Source organism: Balaenoptera musculus, chromosome 4 (genome assembly GCF_009873245.2).
Source record: "Balaenoptera musculus isolate JJ_BM4_2016_0621 chromosome 4, mBalMus1.pri.v3, whole genome shotgun sequence".
NCBI classification, from domain to species: domain Eukaryota; kingdom Metazoa; phylum Chordata; class Mammalia; order Artiodactyla; family Balaenopteridae; genus Balaenoptera; species Balaenoptera musculus.
This window is the reverse complement of record NC_045788.1, coordinates 23710033-23728353: the sequence shown is the minus strand read 5'-3', so window position 1 is coordinate 23728353 and position 18321 is coordinate 23710033. Positions and strand designations below refer to the sequence as shown.

The 18321-nt window shown below is 34.5% G+C and overlaps 1 protein-coding gene across 4 annotated transcripts in view; it reads right to left on the bottom strand.

Annotated features, from left to right (window-relative positions):
* The window catches only part of LOC118894153 (U2 snRNP associated SURP domain containing), a 51626-nt gene that overhangs the window by 10924 nt on the left and 22381 nt on the right, over positions 1-18321 (bottom strand). For 2 of the 4 annotated variants that reach the window (XM_036849969.1, XM_036849972.1), the window contains exons 7-23: positions 17368-17435; positions 16720-16814; positions 16601-16636; positions 16429-16511; positions 14880-15045; positions 14487-14698; positions 13505-13548; positions 10322-10426; positions 9172-9238; positions 8930-9093; positions 7434-7596; positions 6937-7016; positions 5911-5998; positions 4784-4906; positions 3553-3709; positions 2600-2695; positions 1823-1889 (exon numbers count right to left, since the gene is read on the bottom strand). In XM_036849969.1, coding sequence (XP_036705864.1) covers positions 1823-1889; positions 2600-2695; positions 3553-3709; positions 4784-4906; positions 5911-5998; positions 6937-7016; positions 7434-7596; positions 8930-9093; positions 9172-9238; positions 10322-10426; positions 13505-13548; positions 14487-14698; positions 14880-15045; positions 16429-16511; positions 16601-16636; positions 16720-16814; positions 17368-17435 — 1814 coding nt within the window. Of the gene's footprint in view, positions 1-1822; positions 1890-2599; positions 2696-3552; positions 3710-4783; positions 4907-5910; positions 5999-6936; positions 7017-7433; positions 7597-8929; positions 9094-9171; positions 9239-10321; positions 10427-13504; positions 13549-14486; positions 14699-14879; positions 15046-16428; positions 16512-16600; positions 16637-16719; positions 16815-17367; positions 17436-18321 lie in introns of those variants that run through there. The other 2 variants (XM_036849971.1, XM_036849973.1) reach the window with 2 other exon arrangements.

The window sequence follows — 18321 nt, the reverse complement described above, 5'->3', positions numbered from 1 at the left end:
TCCCTGGTGGCGCAGTGGTTGGGAATCCGCCTGCCAATGCAGGGGACACGGGTTCGAGCCCTGGTCCGGGAATATCCCACATGCCGCGGAGCAACTAAGCCCGTGCGCCACAACTACCGAGCCTGCGCTCTAGAGCCCGCGAGCCACAGCTACTGAAGCCCGCGTGCCTAGAGCCCACGCTCCACAAGAGAAGCCACTGCAATGAGAAGCCCGCTCGCCGCAACTAGAGAAAGCCTGCGCGCAGCAACGAAGACCCAACTCAGCACCACCACCCCCAAAAAAAGCAGCTCCTTGGTAAAAAGGCATTTTGGATTCAGCCACTAGAGAGCAGCAGTGAGGCGCAAGAAAATTTCAAGGACCAGAAAGCAGTAGCATGTGAAAAAGTATTTTTCCCTGCTTCGTACTTTCAAAAAGTTATTTTCATGTTATCATGACTTACTTGGAGCTCCTAGGAAACATCAAAAATATAAATTATACTTTCAGTGATCCATGCTTCACTGTATGAATGTACAATTACCATCAACACAAAAATGCTTTCACATTTCAAACATTAAAATATCAAATTCAATGCAAAAAAATTAGCACCTTTAGAAACAAAACAGCTTGAACAATATTTGAGTTCTGCAATGGCTTTTCTACCCTTCTTTCCCTTAAATTAAATAATTATTTTATGAATACACAGACTCATTTTAAAAAGCAGTGATTCTACAATGGTGAGAGATGTTACTAATGATGGGACTGCAGACATAAAATGAAAACAAACTGGACTGTTCCCAATTCCTGTACTCCTAAACAGCCTCAGAGAGGTACCTCCATCAGCGAACCACATCTATATTTTGTAAACATGTTGTCATAATCATTGCTGACTTGTTCTGATCACACTGTTTCTGGAAAGACATCACCATTGCCAAGTTTTCTTCATCATATCAAACTGTGTTTCCACAAATGCTGATCAATCATATTGCCTTAAATCTAAATGCTAACACCCATTTATTGAATCCATACAAATGCTCAAATTGTGCTGGGACACAAAGGGACTTTTCCTTTTGTGCACTCTTCCATATGAAAACAATAAAAGAAGATTTAAAAAAAAAACAAAAACCCAGAAACCTCTGCTTTGATGCCATCTCTTTCCCTACTAAAAAAAACTAACTTTCTTTGCAATGATTTTTAAAGGTGTCAAGTGCTATCTTAAAAAAAAAAAAAACTACCAGCATAAACTTGCAGGAGAATTTGGGAGCAGGAATTCCTATAATCACATTCAGTGTTAAACTCAAAATCAACCGGGGGTAATTACCAAAGAGCAAAACTGAAAACTATAATTTCTCCATACAATAAAGGTAAAATGGTTTTTTTCTTTTAGTTATTCTTAGTTCTTCTGAGGTGTTAATATTTAAATAACGTAACGGTCATAATGGTCATAATGCATTATTTTTCTTAGCAATGCACAATCCCCCCCAAAAAGGAGCATAACCTTCCCATTCACATTTTAAAAAACACTTTTTGTGGAGCCAAAACAATACTTGATGACAAAGACTTAAAATAAATGCAGTTGACCATTTAGTAACTACAAAGTAAGAATGTATAACCTAGCACAGGAAAACAAACTCAAAAGCAAAGTGAAACCAGATGCATCAAAACCAGAAAGCAAAAGCTCTTTATTCACTGGAAAAACAATGAAGAACTAAAAATGATCCTCTTAAAACAAGTTTTTTTAAGAGTTAAGTTTTCCTCGTCACTATTATTTCAAGCATACCTCTTAATGAAAAAGGGAGTGCATATGCAATAAGAAACTGAGTATATTCGAAACTTAGATTCTTACTTTTGATTTTCTTCTTCTTCTGATTCTTCATGCTGGTCAAATAACTCCCATTTAGAAGTTGTTACAGCTGAATGGAAGGAAAAAAAGGATGTAATTCCATAAGGTAAATCAGCATTTGTGCAGCAGCACAGTAGAAGCCCAGCTTTAGAACTGAAAGTTTATATTACAGAAGTTATCTACATTTATCTTTTCTTTGAATAGCCATTTCTATGTACTAAATGTATTTCTTTCCTCACACCTACACTATAATTTTATTCAAATTCATGAGGTGACAAATAATGTTGTCATCCTTATTTCTATGCTAGATGGTAAGATTTATTTCATTAGAACCTACAAATACTGAATTAACAATTATAGATTATAAGCTCTAGGATACATGTCCAAGCAAGTATGAAAGGTAGGTCTAAACTGCATCTAAGAAGTCAAGCATTATAAGAGAGACAAAGCTTTGGTTTTTCTGAAACTGACCTCTAATTTCCAAATAGGTACAGCTTCCCATCTACATTTTCTACTGAAATGGCTTAACCTAAAAGGTTTTTAGTGATTTCTCTGATTACTCTTGAAGCATCCAAACTGAAGGATCTAAGATAATTTAAACAGCAACCACAATGAAAACTTAGCCACTAGACATAAAATATGACCACACTGGGTCTTAAGGTTGAAACATGTTATAAAATACAAAAGGAAAATGTACACGTACACACACACAACAATGATTTGGTAAAACTTTAAGTACTCAATTTTTTAAAGCTTCGTATTTATTGTATTTTTACTTACCCTGTGCTTCCAATTCAGATTCATCTACAGCTTCCCATTTTGACGGGGCAACCTTAAATATAGGCTCATTCTTCTTTGCGTCTTCAGTCGCATCCACTGTTGAAGAAAGATGAGCCATTAACTCTGACTACTAGAGGATGACTTAAAGAGCTCATGAATATTCACTTATTATTAAAAAGTAAAATTAAATAAGGTCACACGTGGACCAATAATGCTAGTGTCAAGAACAAGGATTATGACTAATCCAACTCTCTGCACCTGAGGTCCAATTTTTAAATATAAGTATAAATATAATTTATATACATACATATGCATATATATGTGTGTGTGCGTATCTATATCTATATATATATATATGTAGATATAGATACGCACACACACATATACCCAGAACATAGAGGTGGTTACTGCAAGCAAATGGAGAAGCTGAGAAAGTAAAAGAAACTTTAGTACCTTTATCTAATTATTGTTTAAACTGCAGAATTCATATATTATTCAATATTTTAACATATAATCCAAATGTACTAAAGATTATGTATACTTATTTCCAAAAATGATTCCAGGCAACTAGGAAAACTGAATCTATAAGTTAGGAAAACTAATAATAAAAATAGAACTGATAAAACCAAGCACCTGGGATTATGCATACAATTGAACACAAGATTTTGCCTGTAGTTTCCTAACAATTAAGACAGGAAAAACCTGCTAATATTTTAAGAGGCTGACTGTCCCAACAAATAAACGTGACCAGAAAGGAAACCTTTTTCTTGGCACAAATGTATTACTGGGTAGTTCAATTCTGAAAAGTCAGAACTAAAAGACAGAAAAAAGTTAATGACTGACAACCTTACTGAGAAATTATAACCTTTTTCCATATCAGCATGTGTGGAAATTAAAGAGGCTTGGAATCAAACTTATTAGCTAGATTTAATGAGTTTGAAGTTTGAACTTACAAGGCACTCCATCAAGATCATCATCAAGGCTCTTAATAGGGACTCCATCAAGGTCATCAATGGGAGTAGCATCAATAGGAATTCCATCCACATCTTCTAGAGGTGCACCATCAAGCTCTTCCTCAATGGGGGCACCATCAAGGTCATCTGGTACATCCTATAAAAACACATGCTACTGTAACATTTTCTTTTGCTTGCTAAAGTCATATTGCTAAAAGATTAACTTGCAATCCAGTATAAACCAACTAACATGCCCAGGTACAATGTGAGGATATAATAAGAATATATTTTTATCATCCAGCTGACAAAGACGCATTCATCTGTGCAATATTTATCAAATAGTTACCAAGTACTTAATTATGCCAGGTACCATGTGAGGCACTGAGGATACAATGATGAGCAAAAACGAGCCTTGGTCCCCTAGTCCCTCCCGTCGTAGAGCTTAGTACAATTGGGGGGTGGGGGGGGACGGGGGGCAGAGAAGGAGCCAGGCAATCAGATAATCACAACAATATACGATGACTGCTATAACAAAGAGGTGCACTGTATTATTAGAATGTGTAATAAGTAGGTTCCACCTAAAGAGGTCTGAGAAGGCTCAATGAATTTATGCTCAAACTGAGATCTGAAGTGTCTCAGATAAAGAAGAGATGTTCCAGAAAGAGGAAAGAACATGTACAAAGGCCTATGGTAGGAGGAAACATACTTAAGAAACTGAAACAAGGACCATGTGGTTGGAGCAGTGAAAGTGAAAGTATGATAGCTGGATTAGGATGGTAGAAATGAAGATGATGGATTTAAGAACTATCGAGGAGGTTTAAAAAAAAAAAAAAAAACAGAATGGTGATGAATACAATCTGCTACCACTGTGGTGCATCTTTTCAGGTACATGTTTACTTACACAGCTATCTTTAGTTTAACAAAATGAAATCATGCTATATACACTGCTCTATTACTTGCTTTTTTTCTACTAATATACTATAAATCCTTTCATGTCATCAAATTTAAAAAGTCACCAATTTTCACATAAAGACACAAAACAGAGAATTCCTATTACATATAATTTCAAGTCCTGGGCTCCAGCAATGCCAGCAACAAAAATCCACTGTTTAGTGGTAAACAGTAGGCATTTTCCACAAAGAAATGTTACTCACATCTGTAACATATCATACCTCCACAGCATTCCAGAAATAAATTTTAAGATAATCGGACAAATACACTGAATACCTACCTCTGTCTCCTTTTCTTCAATAATATTTACAAGTCCTAAGAAAATATTTTGTAGTTTGATCAAAAATGGTTCTGGATAAATTGCCCAATCTTCCCATGCTCTAAAGCAGGTCATTACCCGTTGCTAACAGGAAAAAGACAATGAATTATTATTTAGGGCAATAACTATCCAACGTCATCTCATGATAATGACCATCACAATTTGCTAAATTTTCCTTTAAACCAATATTCTTTTTAAAGTTTAAGGGAAATAACTATTCATCATTACAATATTTTTTTTAAAAATGAATATTACCTCCCCATTAAAAGAGGAAAGAAACTAAGAATAAATGTAATAAAAAAGAAACAGTAACTGTTTGCTCTCAGTCACCTAAGATCAAGGTCCCATACCACTGGTGGTACACATGAGGCCACATTCTGGGAAACACTAGCTTAGAAACTTATGAAAGCTGGATATCAAGGTAGCCCACATTTTGATCTGAATTCCTTTATGGTCCGATGAAGTACTTCCTGATTCTGGCTAACACTTCTCTCTGTCCCCTCCTTAAACTTTTCTATAATCTCTGTCTTATGGTCAAAAAAAATTTTAATGGAGTTGTTTGTCTGAATCCCCTAAATGGTGGGGTCATTGGGCATCTTCCCAAGCTAAAAATTTCCTTAATGAGTATTCTTCCCATGAAAGTGTATCTATTTTTTCAACTATAAGTAAGGTATTCTGTTTGGCTTTTCTTAAACACTGGTCTACAGCTTGAGCGTTAATAAAAAATTAATAACTGAATATACTTTCAACATGAATAACTATATTCCTAATCCAGCCAAATAATATATACCACTATAAAACAAGTGATCTTCTGAGTGTTTTCTGTGAAAAGACCAGTATTTAAAATGTTTAAATAAAATCCTTAAAACTAAAACAGACACCCAACAAAACACTAGACATATTTTTAAATTTCAGACTTTTTTTGATACTGAAGGTAAAATGGCAGTAAATTTTAAAACAATAATTTCTGAATCATCTAAGTTATGTCTTACACTTACTTAACATACTCTTTTAGCCCTCCAATGTGCTTCCGGTGCCCACTTCCCATTTAAAACACTAGGGCAAAAACACCCAAACAATAAACGTACCTTAAAGTTTTCAGACTGTAAATGGCCTTGAATTGTACGATAGGTAGCATTGAGGTCTGAAAATATCTGACACAACTTTGTTTCAAAACTGAAATTCAAATAATATGTTTTTTACAATAGAACGTGTTTAAAAATCTTTATCTACTTCAACATGCTAGGCCAATGAAAACCACTCTGGACTTTTAATTTTATAAATAAATTAATCAAGTAAATCTTTAAAAATAAGAATTAGGTGTTTAAACTCTAAAACTATAACTTTAACTCCTATTATTCTGAATTTTTCTTCTGCAAAATCGCACGAAGAGCCTTAAGAACTAGTTCCCGTAATTAACAAGGAACTCTTACATCTAGGATACCTTGAGCCATCTAGTCCAACCACTTTGTTTTATGAAACAGGAAATAGAAAAGGTAAGTGACCTGTCCAAGGCAAAAGAAGGAATAGCAGAGCTAAGATTAGGGCCCAAACCTCCAAATTTCCCTTCAGAGCCAGTTCCTAAAGAAAAGCTTCCCTAATTCATAAAATAAACACCAAAAAGGAACTGTGGGGAACTGAGGAGGAGTTATATATTAATATACAGCAACATAATTTCCTATTGCCTAGGAAAACATTAGCAATGAACCACAACCAATACAATGATGATCAGAGAACACTGATTCTGTAAATAGTTAATGCTCCTTTGTTTTCTTCCTTTGTTGGCCACTATTTCTAGTGTTTCAGCTTATTTATTACACAAGTGGCTAAATACACAATAGAAATAAAGTGATTTTTTAACTCTTCCTATTTGTTCTTTTATCAAGTTAATCAAGAAACTGATAGAAAAACTTTCAAAAGATTATAATAATTTAGCTTAAAGTGGTTTACTTCAATGAATACAATCCAATTTTTAGAATATTCAACAAACTATGAAGAAATTCAAATTATTTCTTATTATTGAGGGTATTAATTAACAAAACTATCCTCTTTTCTGAGCTCCTTACCCTTAAATATTTTAGTTCAGGCATATCAACTTACATCACTATACTTACAATTTTCTATAATAGGAAGCATTGGCAACTTTGGCTGAAGAGTTGTACAAAACATCAGAAACCAAATATAATCTGGCAATCTAGAATACCAAAAGACAGCATAAAATGGATTAAAAATAAAAAACCAACAGCAAAAAAACGTATCTAAAAAAATTTCCGTATTGAAATTTTTTGAATCAACAGCATAAGGCCAATGTTTAGCCATAATTTAATAATCCTAACTAATGAGAAGAGTTTTAAGAAATTCAGTATCACCACAACCATGACTTTGGCAGGGACAAAAGTTGTAACTCATTTACATTTCAATCTGTTGATAATCTGTGTGTTAATAACTAAGATAAGTTTCCCAGGCAGAAGGAAAATGAAACTGCACCAGAAAGGTTTCTTCAGTCAACTTCTTCATTCAAAAAGGAAACCAATTTCAATTCAAACAGAAGCCAACTATTACCTCTCCTTTACTTAACTAAATGTTCCATTAGGAGAAATTATTCCCATACCTTTTTGGGAAGGGGTGTCTTTAAGATGGACAATGACTCGGTAATGCAATCCACTATTTCTTCAGCAGCTTCAGCATTATTAAGACAGAAAACCATTGCATCTCCAATATCATTTTTCCTTGGAGTTAACCCCCGCAGAATTTCTTCTAATTTGTCCCTCTGTCTGAATACGAATTTTTTAACTTATAAGTATTTATAAATACAAATTTCAAATGCCATTATAGTTTCTGCTCGCACGTTAATTTCTTTAAAACCCACTCAGATAAAATTCTGAAGACTAAGTTGTGTTAAGTCTGATTTGTGTTACGTATTCCAAATATGTTACATTTTTTTAAAGAATTTATATGGGGAAGAAAACTATCCCGGGAACTAATAAATTATTTTAGTGACTTTTAGTTTACAAATTAAGTAAATTTTAAATTATAGGCATTTTTTCAAGAGTCTTCGCAAATGTCCCACTCCTATTATCCTATTACACTGAAGAAGAACCTTCATGGCCTTCACTCTCCTTTGAAGGAAGTCTGTTACTTTAGCACTTCTGCATAGGATTAGGACAGGCTATAAAGCAAGGGTTGACAAACTTTTTCTGTAGAGGATCACAGAGTGAATATTTTAGGCTTTGAAAGTCATACAGTCTCTGTCACAGTTACTCAGCTTTGCTGCTATAACACCAAAGCAACCACAGACTACATGCAAAGGGATGGGTATGGCCGTGTTCAAATAAAACTTTATTTACAAAAACAGGAGGTAGCCAGATTTAGCCTATGGGCTGAGTATGCAGATCCCTGGGCAAAAGTAATGATGAACATACATCTTCAGAAGCAAATATACTCTCAAATGCTATAGTTCTCTATCAGCAATGCTCTCACAAACAATGCATCAATGCAACTAGCACTAAGATTTATTGACAGTGAAGTATATAATCCTATAAGCTAAAAATTATTTTGGCCTTTTTTTTTCCCCTTCAGGTATACAGAATTTCCTCTAAACATTTCAATAGTTAAATTTGTTTCTGCTTCTTAAACCAGGCTAACTGCCCTGAAGCAGTGCTGACTGAGCACTAATAATAACATGTTTCCATGGTGGCCGCACACGGCACTTCATGGAGCAGCTTTGCAGTCACCCATTTGACTTCACTAAGCCATAAAATAACTTTACCTCTTTACGTTGCATTCAAAGAGGCAAGAGTTCTAAGGGCCATGAAATAATTTCTATAAGAATATAAAGTATTCCACTGCTGGAGTACCATCACTTAAGAGATCATCAATAATTTTTATCAGTAGGAAGAGGTCAAGTTGAGTAGGACACACACTTATAATACTTGCCAAGATTTTTAAAACTACAATGCATACGTTAAGAGATGTTACTATTTTAAACAATCACAAATTTTAAAAACCATTTTATTTTAGGGTTAACACATCTTATTAAGACCATTAATTACAGTGACCATTAAAGCCACTTTTCTGAATATAAAACAAGAAAGGTAAAAATCTTACTCTTCCTTAAGTGCTCCCTTTTTACTAGGCTCCTCTACAAAAGCTTCTGTTTCCTGCTCTTCTGACATCCCATGCAGATATGGATTTAACGGTGGTGGCCTCCAAAAAGATCCATTTTTGAACATACGAAAATCTTCTGTCCGCCACTTAGTTGGAGAATCTCCCTAGTTAAGTGTCCAGAATGTTATTAGAAAGATCTAATACCTCAGAATCAAAATAACAAAGTAGTTGATTATACTTGCCTGCAGAATAGAATAAAGCTTCCACCTATAGTAAACATGGGCTGGTGTCTGGTTTTCAAATAAGAATCTAAAACAAAAACAAAAACAAAATTAAACATTGGATTCTTTCATGGAGAACTATCTTCAAGTAAATATGAACAAATGAGAAATATTATTTGCCTATTTACTTCTAAATAAAACCCAAAGCAAAGATCCCTGAAGAGAAATCCTCACCCACTGCCATCTATCCCTTTCCTCACCCCAACCCCAGACCGCCTTTGCGACTGACACTAATACTCAGAAGGTATGTATGCATCTTGCTGAGTCTTACAATCAGTTTTATTGAACACTATGTGTCGGGTACTGTGTCTGGCAATGGAGAGGTCTTCCCAAGATATAACTTCAAAAGCAGTGGTTTTTAAATGACTTAAGTAAATTGCAAATGAAGTGTTAGATATAACTATTCAGAAAATAAGTAGTTTCTTATAAACCTCATTTATTCTACCGTATTTTGCTTATGAAAGACTCTTTCATTGAAAAACACAATGAAAAATATTTTCCTCCTAGAGAATGCTAAAAACAAAGCTATTTAATTAATCAAACCATGGAAATCACTGGAAAATTGACCCAGGCACATTCTAGTCTAATTATTAAAACTGCCTTCTCACCCCATTACGAAAATAACCTCATACTTTTAGGACTTTTTTCTTTGAGTATTTTTAATTCCAAAAAATAATTTTAAAGTATTTTTTAAAATGCACATCTGAGGATAAACAAAATGTGATATATACATGCAATGGAATATTATTCAGCCTTAAAAGGTAAGGAAATTCTGACACATGCTACACCAAGGATGAACCTTGAAGACATTATGCTAAGTGAAATAAGCCAGTCTCAAAAGCACAAATAAGGTATGACTCCACTTAGATGAGGTACCTAGGGTAATCAAATTCACAGAAAGTAGAATGGTGGTTGCCAGGGGCTGAGGGACCAAAGGAATGGGGAGTTATTGTTTAAGGGGTACAGAGTTTCAGTTATGGAAAATGTGAAAAGTTATGGTGATGGTTGCACAACAACATGAATGTACTTAATGCCACTGAACTGTACATATATAAATGGTAAGTTGTATGTTACATGTAAATGTTATTACCACAATAAAAAAAATGCACACCTGAACATAGGATTGTTGATCTCTCTGTTCATAATCATAGCTTCAAACATTGGCCCTTCACGTACAACAAACTCTATCATTCGATGTATCAGGGCGAGCAAATTCCTACAACAACAACACAGTTAAAGAAAATGGATTCAGACCTACCACTAAATAAAACTACACTTGACCTAAGTTACTATAATTGTGCAGAAAAAGATTATTCTGCTGACTAATACAGAATTTTATACCAAGAAAGTAACCTGGAGCATATGTTAATACCTTGTGCATTAAGAGGGAGGGGGGCAATGGGGATAAGGGAGTGGGAGGGGAAGGGAAGGGAAGGGAGGGTGGGAAACCACAACACAGCTTCACAGTAATAAAGATTTCAATTTCTAAATACCACTTAATTTTACTTTCCAAATGCAAAACATTAAATTATGAATCACAACTAACTGGAAAGCTGCAAATATATAAAATCAGAAACTTAAAGCTTACATGTTATCATAACCATCTAAAAACTTACACACTATCTCAGTTTTAAAACATTCCTAAACCAAGCACTTTTATAGTGATACTGAAATGTTATATACATGACTATAATTTATAAAAATGCACAACTATTAACAAGTTTAAGGTCTGATTTAATAATTAAAAAAATCCATCCAACTCCTGTGCTTTTCTGGTACACATATAGCAGATGGAGTTTTTATTGAATCTGACCTTCAATGAGGCAACATCCCTTTGGACCACACTTCAAACTAGTTCACATAGCTCATGACATGTATAATTCTGCCTGTGTGTTCTGAATCAATAAAGCAATTATATTGCCAAAGCCTTAAACGAATGGAGTCCTGTTTCCAAAATATTCCAAAACAAGGGACATGGTGATATGCCCTTCCCATTTTTCATAACAATTACTTCCCAATATTTAAGCCAAAAATAAACATATGTAACTTTTTAGTCGTCATTTTGTTGACTGGGCTTATAAAGTATTTTTAAAATCTGATACCTTATTAGGCTCCAAACACCATTTTAGACATTGATTACAGTGTCAGGCAAAAATGATTCAGCTTATGATAGCTACTTCTGATTTCTCATTTCACCAGTCTCCACCATATAGAGTTGGCAAATAACAAATGGGAAAAGCAAAAGGATATTGGCTCTTGGTACAAGGCACACACTAAATTACACCTTTAGCATTCCCAGCTCAAATTAAGTTCATATAACTGCTAGAATATAAATAAATATACAGTTATAGAATAAGACCTTTTTTTTGCTCTATAAAGCCCTGCTTCAGAGTACATGAACAGTAAAATAATTTATCTCATGCTGACTATAATTATTTTCTCAGTTTTCAAACAAACCTACTTAAGTGGACACTAAAATCTCTATAGTGAAAAAATGAATTTTTTTGACCTCCTAATAGAGGTCAAAGAAAAATATGAAGGTTTAATAAATCTTTAACAGAGGGAAAACTATATATTAAAATTATTAATTCAACCTCAAACTGTTAAAACAAAAACCCAAAAGTATCAATTTTAAATCTAAAAATTCTTTCACATAAGTATTAATTGGTCTGCAAATATGCAGTTCTTGATATCCAAATGAGAATGTATTCTCAACATCCATATGGTTAATGACATTGTTTTAAAAGAAGGGAGATATGGTATTGATTCAGTCCCAACACTCCCACTGGTATATGTCAAATTAAAGGGAAATTTTATGTATCATAATATACAAAATCAATGACTAGGTGGACAAATACTACACATCCAGAAACTTGCATGAATTAAGTCAAAAGCAACTTGACTTGCATATTAAAGATAGATGAAAAATGATTTAGCAAGTTTAAAACAAAGGATTCATTGTAATGGTGAGTCAAGACTTTACAGCAAAATGTACACTCAAAATTTTGTTTAGAAATAAGCTGAGCCACATATAAAGCTAATACTGGATATATGCTTTTTAAGTGCTGCCAATATACTACTTTCCTGTGAGTGCTTTACCAGTGGAAAAAAAAACCCACTATAGTTTTAAACAGGCTTGTAACTGATATATCTATTTTTAGAAAATTTAAAGTTTAAAAGAAGTTTTAGAATGTTTCATGATTATTTAAAATCAAAATCTGACAATTAGTCGTTGCTAACTTACATTCAAGATTCTTAAAGAACTGTAATCATTCTTTTTTCCTTAAGGATTATGTGCTTATTTTTAAAAAGGTGACTTTTCTATCAGAATGAAACAGTGTAGTACAAAAAGATGACATAATTTAAAGTGCATTATTTTATTTTAAAATGGTAATTATCTTATTCTGGGCAACAACAACAAAAAAACAAAAATTGTCTCTCAGTTATAATAAAACCACATTTACTGGAGTCGATCGTACCAATGTCTGGTCAAAACCTGTATACTTTCCCAATCCATCCCATGCTGCTTTCCTGGTCCCCCGCTGCCGCAGACACTTCAGCTGGTGTTGCTCACCAAGGCCAATGTCAAAGAGAATTTGGTATTCTTTTGTGTTCATTTATTATTCAACCAGTGTTGTGTTCCTGTGTTTGGGAAAAGGCTTAGCTTGACTGAGCAAGAGCATACCTACGGCATGAATTCTTTCTTCTGCTTTAACATTATGTTGAAAAAGAAAAAACGGAAGAAAGGAAAATAAAAGAATTCCAAACACCTTTGTTACCATGAAAAAAGTTTCGAGTTATGGTCAGTGTTCACGAGAATAATAGAAATTCCTTCTTAAAATCATTTAGGAAAAATAAAGCTATGCTTTCAGTAAGGAAAACTCAAACTAAGGTTGCATATTAAACACACACAATTCAGAAACCAAGAAAAAAAATAAGATTGGGTCAAAATGTAACATTATCTAAAATTTAAGATACATTTAAAACACCTATTTTCCCATCCCAATAATCTAATGTTATTAGACTAACAACTCCAGATTAAATCTATTAAACACACTGTAACTACTAAAGCTACAAAATACCCTACATTGTTAACAATAAAACAAAAAAGATAATGACATAAAATTGCAAAGTATACTAAAGTTAGTTAAATTTCACATATCCCCCCCAAAAAGTACTGGGAAGGAACCATTGCTCAGTCAAGATACTACCTTTTCCTCAACACCATTTTTTTTTAATTCAGAAGGGGATATTGTCTATATTTAGATCAGTAATAATAAAGAAAAACATGTACCTTTCTGTTGGGATAACCACTTTGACTATGGCTTGCGACAGAGTCTGTATATGAAGTCACATCAGATAATAAACATAGAATATGTGAGTATTGTTAACAAGTAACAAGCAAAAATATACATATGCATTGAAAATACTACACATCTAATCACAAGTTTTGCAGGCAATCACTGCATTTGAAGTAATTATACACTAAGCAATTACATAAATGCAAATGGATGTGTTCAGTGAACAGTAAACGTTCACCAAATGCAAAGAATCAGAACATTCCTGCCAGAATGCACATCAATGCACTGAAATAGGTACTACACTGAGAATTATCAGATAAAGATTTTAATTTGTGAAATCATTAACTGTTTGCCTCTGACCATACAGTTTGCTACTTTGTTCCCAAGCCTTTAAAACCAGCCCTGTCATTTTAAGTGTAATTAATTCATAATAGAACCAACAAATTCTTATAACTTGAAATTAAGTTGGTTTTATGTTTAATAAAAAGAAAATACCCTTTGCTTTTACTAGAGTAGCTAACTTTTTAAAAACCATATATGCTCTCAAATATTCTAAGACCTTAGATCTTGAAAACGAAGTTATTAGCTAGCTGCCATCCAAACAGTTTAACTATTTAGGAGTCTTTCTAACTGAAAAGGCACTTAACCAAATACAAAGTATCACTTTCTCAAAACAAAGTAAATTTAGATACTACACTTAAGCAAACCTGGATACAACAGTGGACAAAGGAAAAAAAAAAAAACTTAATAAGTGGTCAAAAAAGGAATGATAGCCACAAATAAAAATATGACCTAGTATCCCAATACAGGGTTTCCATGGGCTAAGGCAGGGAACACATCTAAGTTATTTCATTTTCTTTAAGAGATGCCAAACAGAATTACACACACACTTTCTATAAATTGTTGAAAAGAAATACTACCACAGATTTAGTATTTACAAATTAGATGCGGCCCTATGTACATTTTTTAAATTACCTTCTCAAAATCCTCCTTGTTTTTAGGTGGTGGTAACATGGGAGCATTGGGGTTTTTTAACCGCTCTCTAGGCTGCGCATTAAAAGGCAGTCCTGACGGAGGTGGGGGAAGCGTATGTTCCATCATGGAAGGCGGAATGTATATTGGATGTGGAGGAATAGGCACAGCTTTACCCCAACCTAACTTCATTTCAAAAGACATAATCATCTTTCCTAAGAGAAAGAAAAGAAAAGTCACCCTGGTAACTCTCAAAAGAAAATAAAGGCTCTCTGGTGATTTAAATTAATTTTCATGTTTAACCTTTACCTTTCTGGTCCATTTTTCCTCTCGAGTTTTTATAAATACTTTTCAAAACCAAAGCAATATCTGAGTTCTACAGATGGGCTTCCTTACCATTTAAGTTTTTTAAAGCTCTTTCAGCATCTCTTCTATTCATAAAGGCCACAAAGCCACAATTTCTCTCTCTTGCCCTTTCTTCATCAGTTCTGGGCCACATAATTTTCACGCTGGCCAGGGGCCCAAATCTTCCAAACTCCTGGCACAACATTTCTTCATTCATCTATTAAAAGGCGTAAGATATTTTTGGTAAGCAAAGAGGAAAGAAAAAAGAACTCTATGCAGCACAGAGCAGTTTTTGCAAAATGAGAAGAGACCTATCAATGCTACAGCTTTCCATTCAAGTACTGGGACCTCTACAAGGGTGAAATCCTGCCTTCATGGGGCATGCACAAATCTTTTCACACCAGAAACATTCTGTTTTATGTAAGTGGCCGGGTGAAGAGGCTGGGTGGCTGGAGAAATCAAAAGCACACCTTTACCTTCACTCTTCCTCCTTCTGAGATCCTGCACCTAAAATACGCTTTCTACAGCAATGGTTTGTTCAGCATTTAGCAACCTTTTTCAGGCAGCAATAATTACCACACTTAAGTCAAGGAGGAAATATTTGTTGGCAATGAAAGAAATAAAGGATCTGGTCACTTTTTCTTTTTCCAGCACCCAGCTGCCAGTGTAATCAAGAACAGAGAAAACAAAAAAGGGTAAATATGCAATGAGGTCCAAAATATATAGTATTTTTTAAAAGATCTTATTATGCAGAACAACCACTATATTCCCCATAACAATTAAGAATGATGCAGGGGAAAGAATTAAAATATAAAAGACAAAGCAGAAATATTACTTTGCTATTATTAAGATGAAAAAAGAAAAAAATCCATAAGGAAGTAGGCTATGCATCAGAAGGGGACAGTCTCAAAAGAATACTGTCTACCACTGGTCATATCCTGATAAAATCAGCACCTAGCAAAACAGTTCAAAATCAGAGGACAGTCCAGTTACAGCAAGAGGAGACAGGGACTTCCCTGGCGGCACAGTGGTTAAGAATGTGCCTGCCAATGCAGGCAACACAGGTTTGAGCGCTGGTGTGGGAAGATCCCACATGCCGCGGAGCAACTAGCCTGTGCACCACAACTACAGTGCCCAGGTGCTGCAACTACCACATGCCTAGAGCCCGTGCTCCGCAACAGAGAACCCACCACAACAGAGAAGCCACCACAACAAGAAGCCCGCACACCACCACGAAGAGTAGCCCCCACTCACTGCAACTAGAGAAAGCCTGCGCACAGCAAGGAAGACCCAACGCGGCCAAAAATATTTAAAAGAAATAATAATAAGAAGAAGAGCAAAGCTAAATAAATGTATTTAAAAAAAAAAAAGAAAAGAAAAGAAAAGAAAGAAAGGGGAGACAAGCCCTTAGGAATTGTAGCAAGAAAATTCGGCCCATACCCCTAAGGCTCAATTTCACAAGATAATTTTAGAGACTTACTAGTTCCACCACATCTGCTTACTTCAAATTCTTGACTTCATTTTTTTAAATGACTGACAAAGCAGTTTTCCTACAAAAGTATACAGCATATGAGCCAACATTCATCTTTTCTAATATTACCTGTGGATTAATGTTTCCAAGGTATAAATTAGTAGTGCTTGGATCTCCTACATCATGTGAGCCAGGTGCATAATCATCGAGAACTAGGACAAAGAGAAGAAAAAATTATAACCTGCAAAATACAAAGTTTGGACAATTTCTATGAATTAAAAAAAGCAAAAAACTGTATTACCACCAGATGATCTATTTCTTCTTGAAGGCGCATCCACTTTAAAAGGGGGAAAAGAAAACAATTCTTAGTTTTTGGAATAGTTCGTCACAAAAACAAACATTAAAATAAATGTCACTTACTAGAACGACGCTGACCATCAGAATCTGACTGAGGCGGCTCAAATCGACTTAACCTGCCTTTTGTTTTATGTCTCTCATCACGCTCTTCTTGAATTCTGTTGAAAATATATATAATCACTAATAACGAGCCAAAATTTGTTTGTTCACATTTAATAACAGAACTTATCCAGGTATCATCTTGAAATAACCTGAAATATTTGTGTGTAATGCCACTACTGACAACCAAGATTAAAGAGTCCCTCAGCTACAAGTCATGAGCAAACTTCTGATATATCATGTAAGCAGTGGAATACAAAGCTCACTTTTAAGGTGAGAAGGAAATTCAACATTAAAACCACTTAATTTGTTCTTTCTTAGCTAAAGGTTGACCACTCCTCACCCATATCTCAGTGACTATATTGTTTCCACTGCAAACAGGACTCTGGACATTAGTTAGATCAATTTAATTGCATCCACATAATAGAAGCAACCTAGATGCTGGACAAAATGCTAATTTCATTTTCAAACATAACCTACAAAATATCTAAAACAGCTTCATGGTAAGCCAGTTACTAAAAACGAATTGGTAGACTACATTCTTCACATGTGCATCTGTAAGTATCAGCTCAAAATATCTATGAGAGCCATTCTCAACACTATAAAACTTACTGTTTCAATTCTTCTTTGAAGAGTTCCAAATTGCTTTTTTTCTTTTCTTTCTCGCCTTTCTTCAGTGGCTATGAAGGATATGATAAGTTATACTTCAAAGAAAACAAGGTTAAACAAAACTAATGGTTCGATAATCAGATCACTTTAAACAAACTTTTATTTTAGTGCCAATTATGATCTAATTATTTAAATTAAAAAGAAAGAATGCTTCTGTTACCACTGAACTTTCCTTCCTATTTTCTAAAACTGAGAATTTAACACATTATTAAAACAACAAGCAGCAGTCTTAAAGGAGCTACCAACTTTATCCCCTGCCCCGCCCCCCGCCCAAAGCGTACAATACTTAGGCCAGAATACTGTTGGAAGGGTACTGGAGGGAAAATTAATAAACATAAAGTAACTGAACTGCCATGTAAATAACTGCCATGAACAACTACCAAAAATATGCACCCTTCAAAACAATCACCTTAGAAGGAAATGAATTACTGAAACAAACAGTAACACCGCTGGAATTCCTCTCTTAAAACTGCTTCCAAAAATGCTTTTGGAATCCCTCTTTTGAAAGTGCCAAAATAATTCAATGGGGGAGGATAGTCTTTTTAACAAATGGAAGTACGGAAATTGAATATCCACCCATAAAAAAGAATGAAGTTGGACCTCTACCTCATACCATATACAAAAATTAACTCAAAAGGTTCACAGACCTAAATATAAGACCTAACAACACAGGAGTGAATCATCATGAGCCTGAATTCGGCAATAGTTTCTTAGATATGACACCATGAGAAACAAAAGAAAAAGCAACAACAAAAAACTGATAAACTTCATTAAAATTAAAAGCTTTTGTTCTTCAAAGGACACTAACAAAAGAGGGCAAAGCCAACCCACAAACTGGGAGAAAACAACACAGTTGATAAGAGACTTGACTCTAGAAGCTGTAAAATACTCTTACAA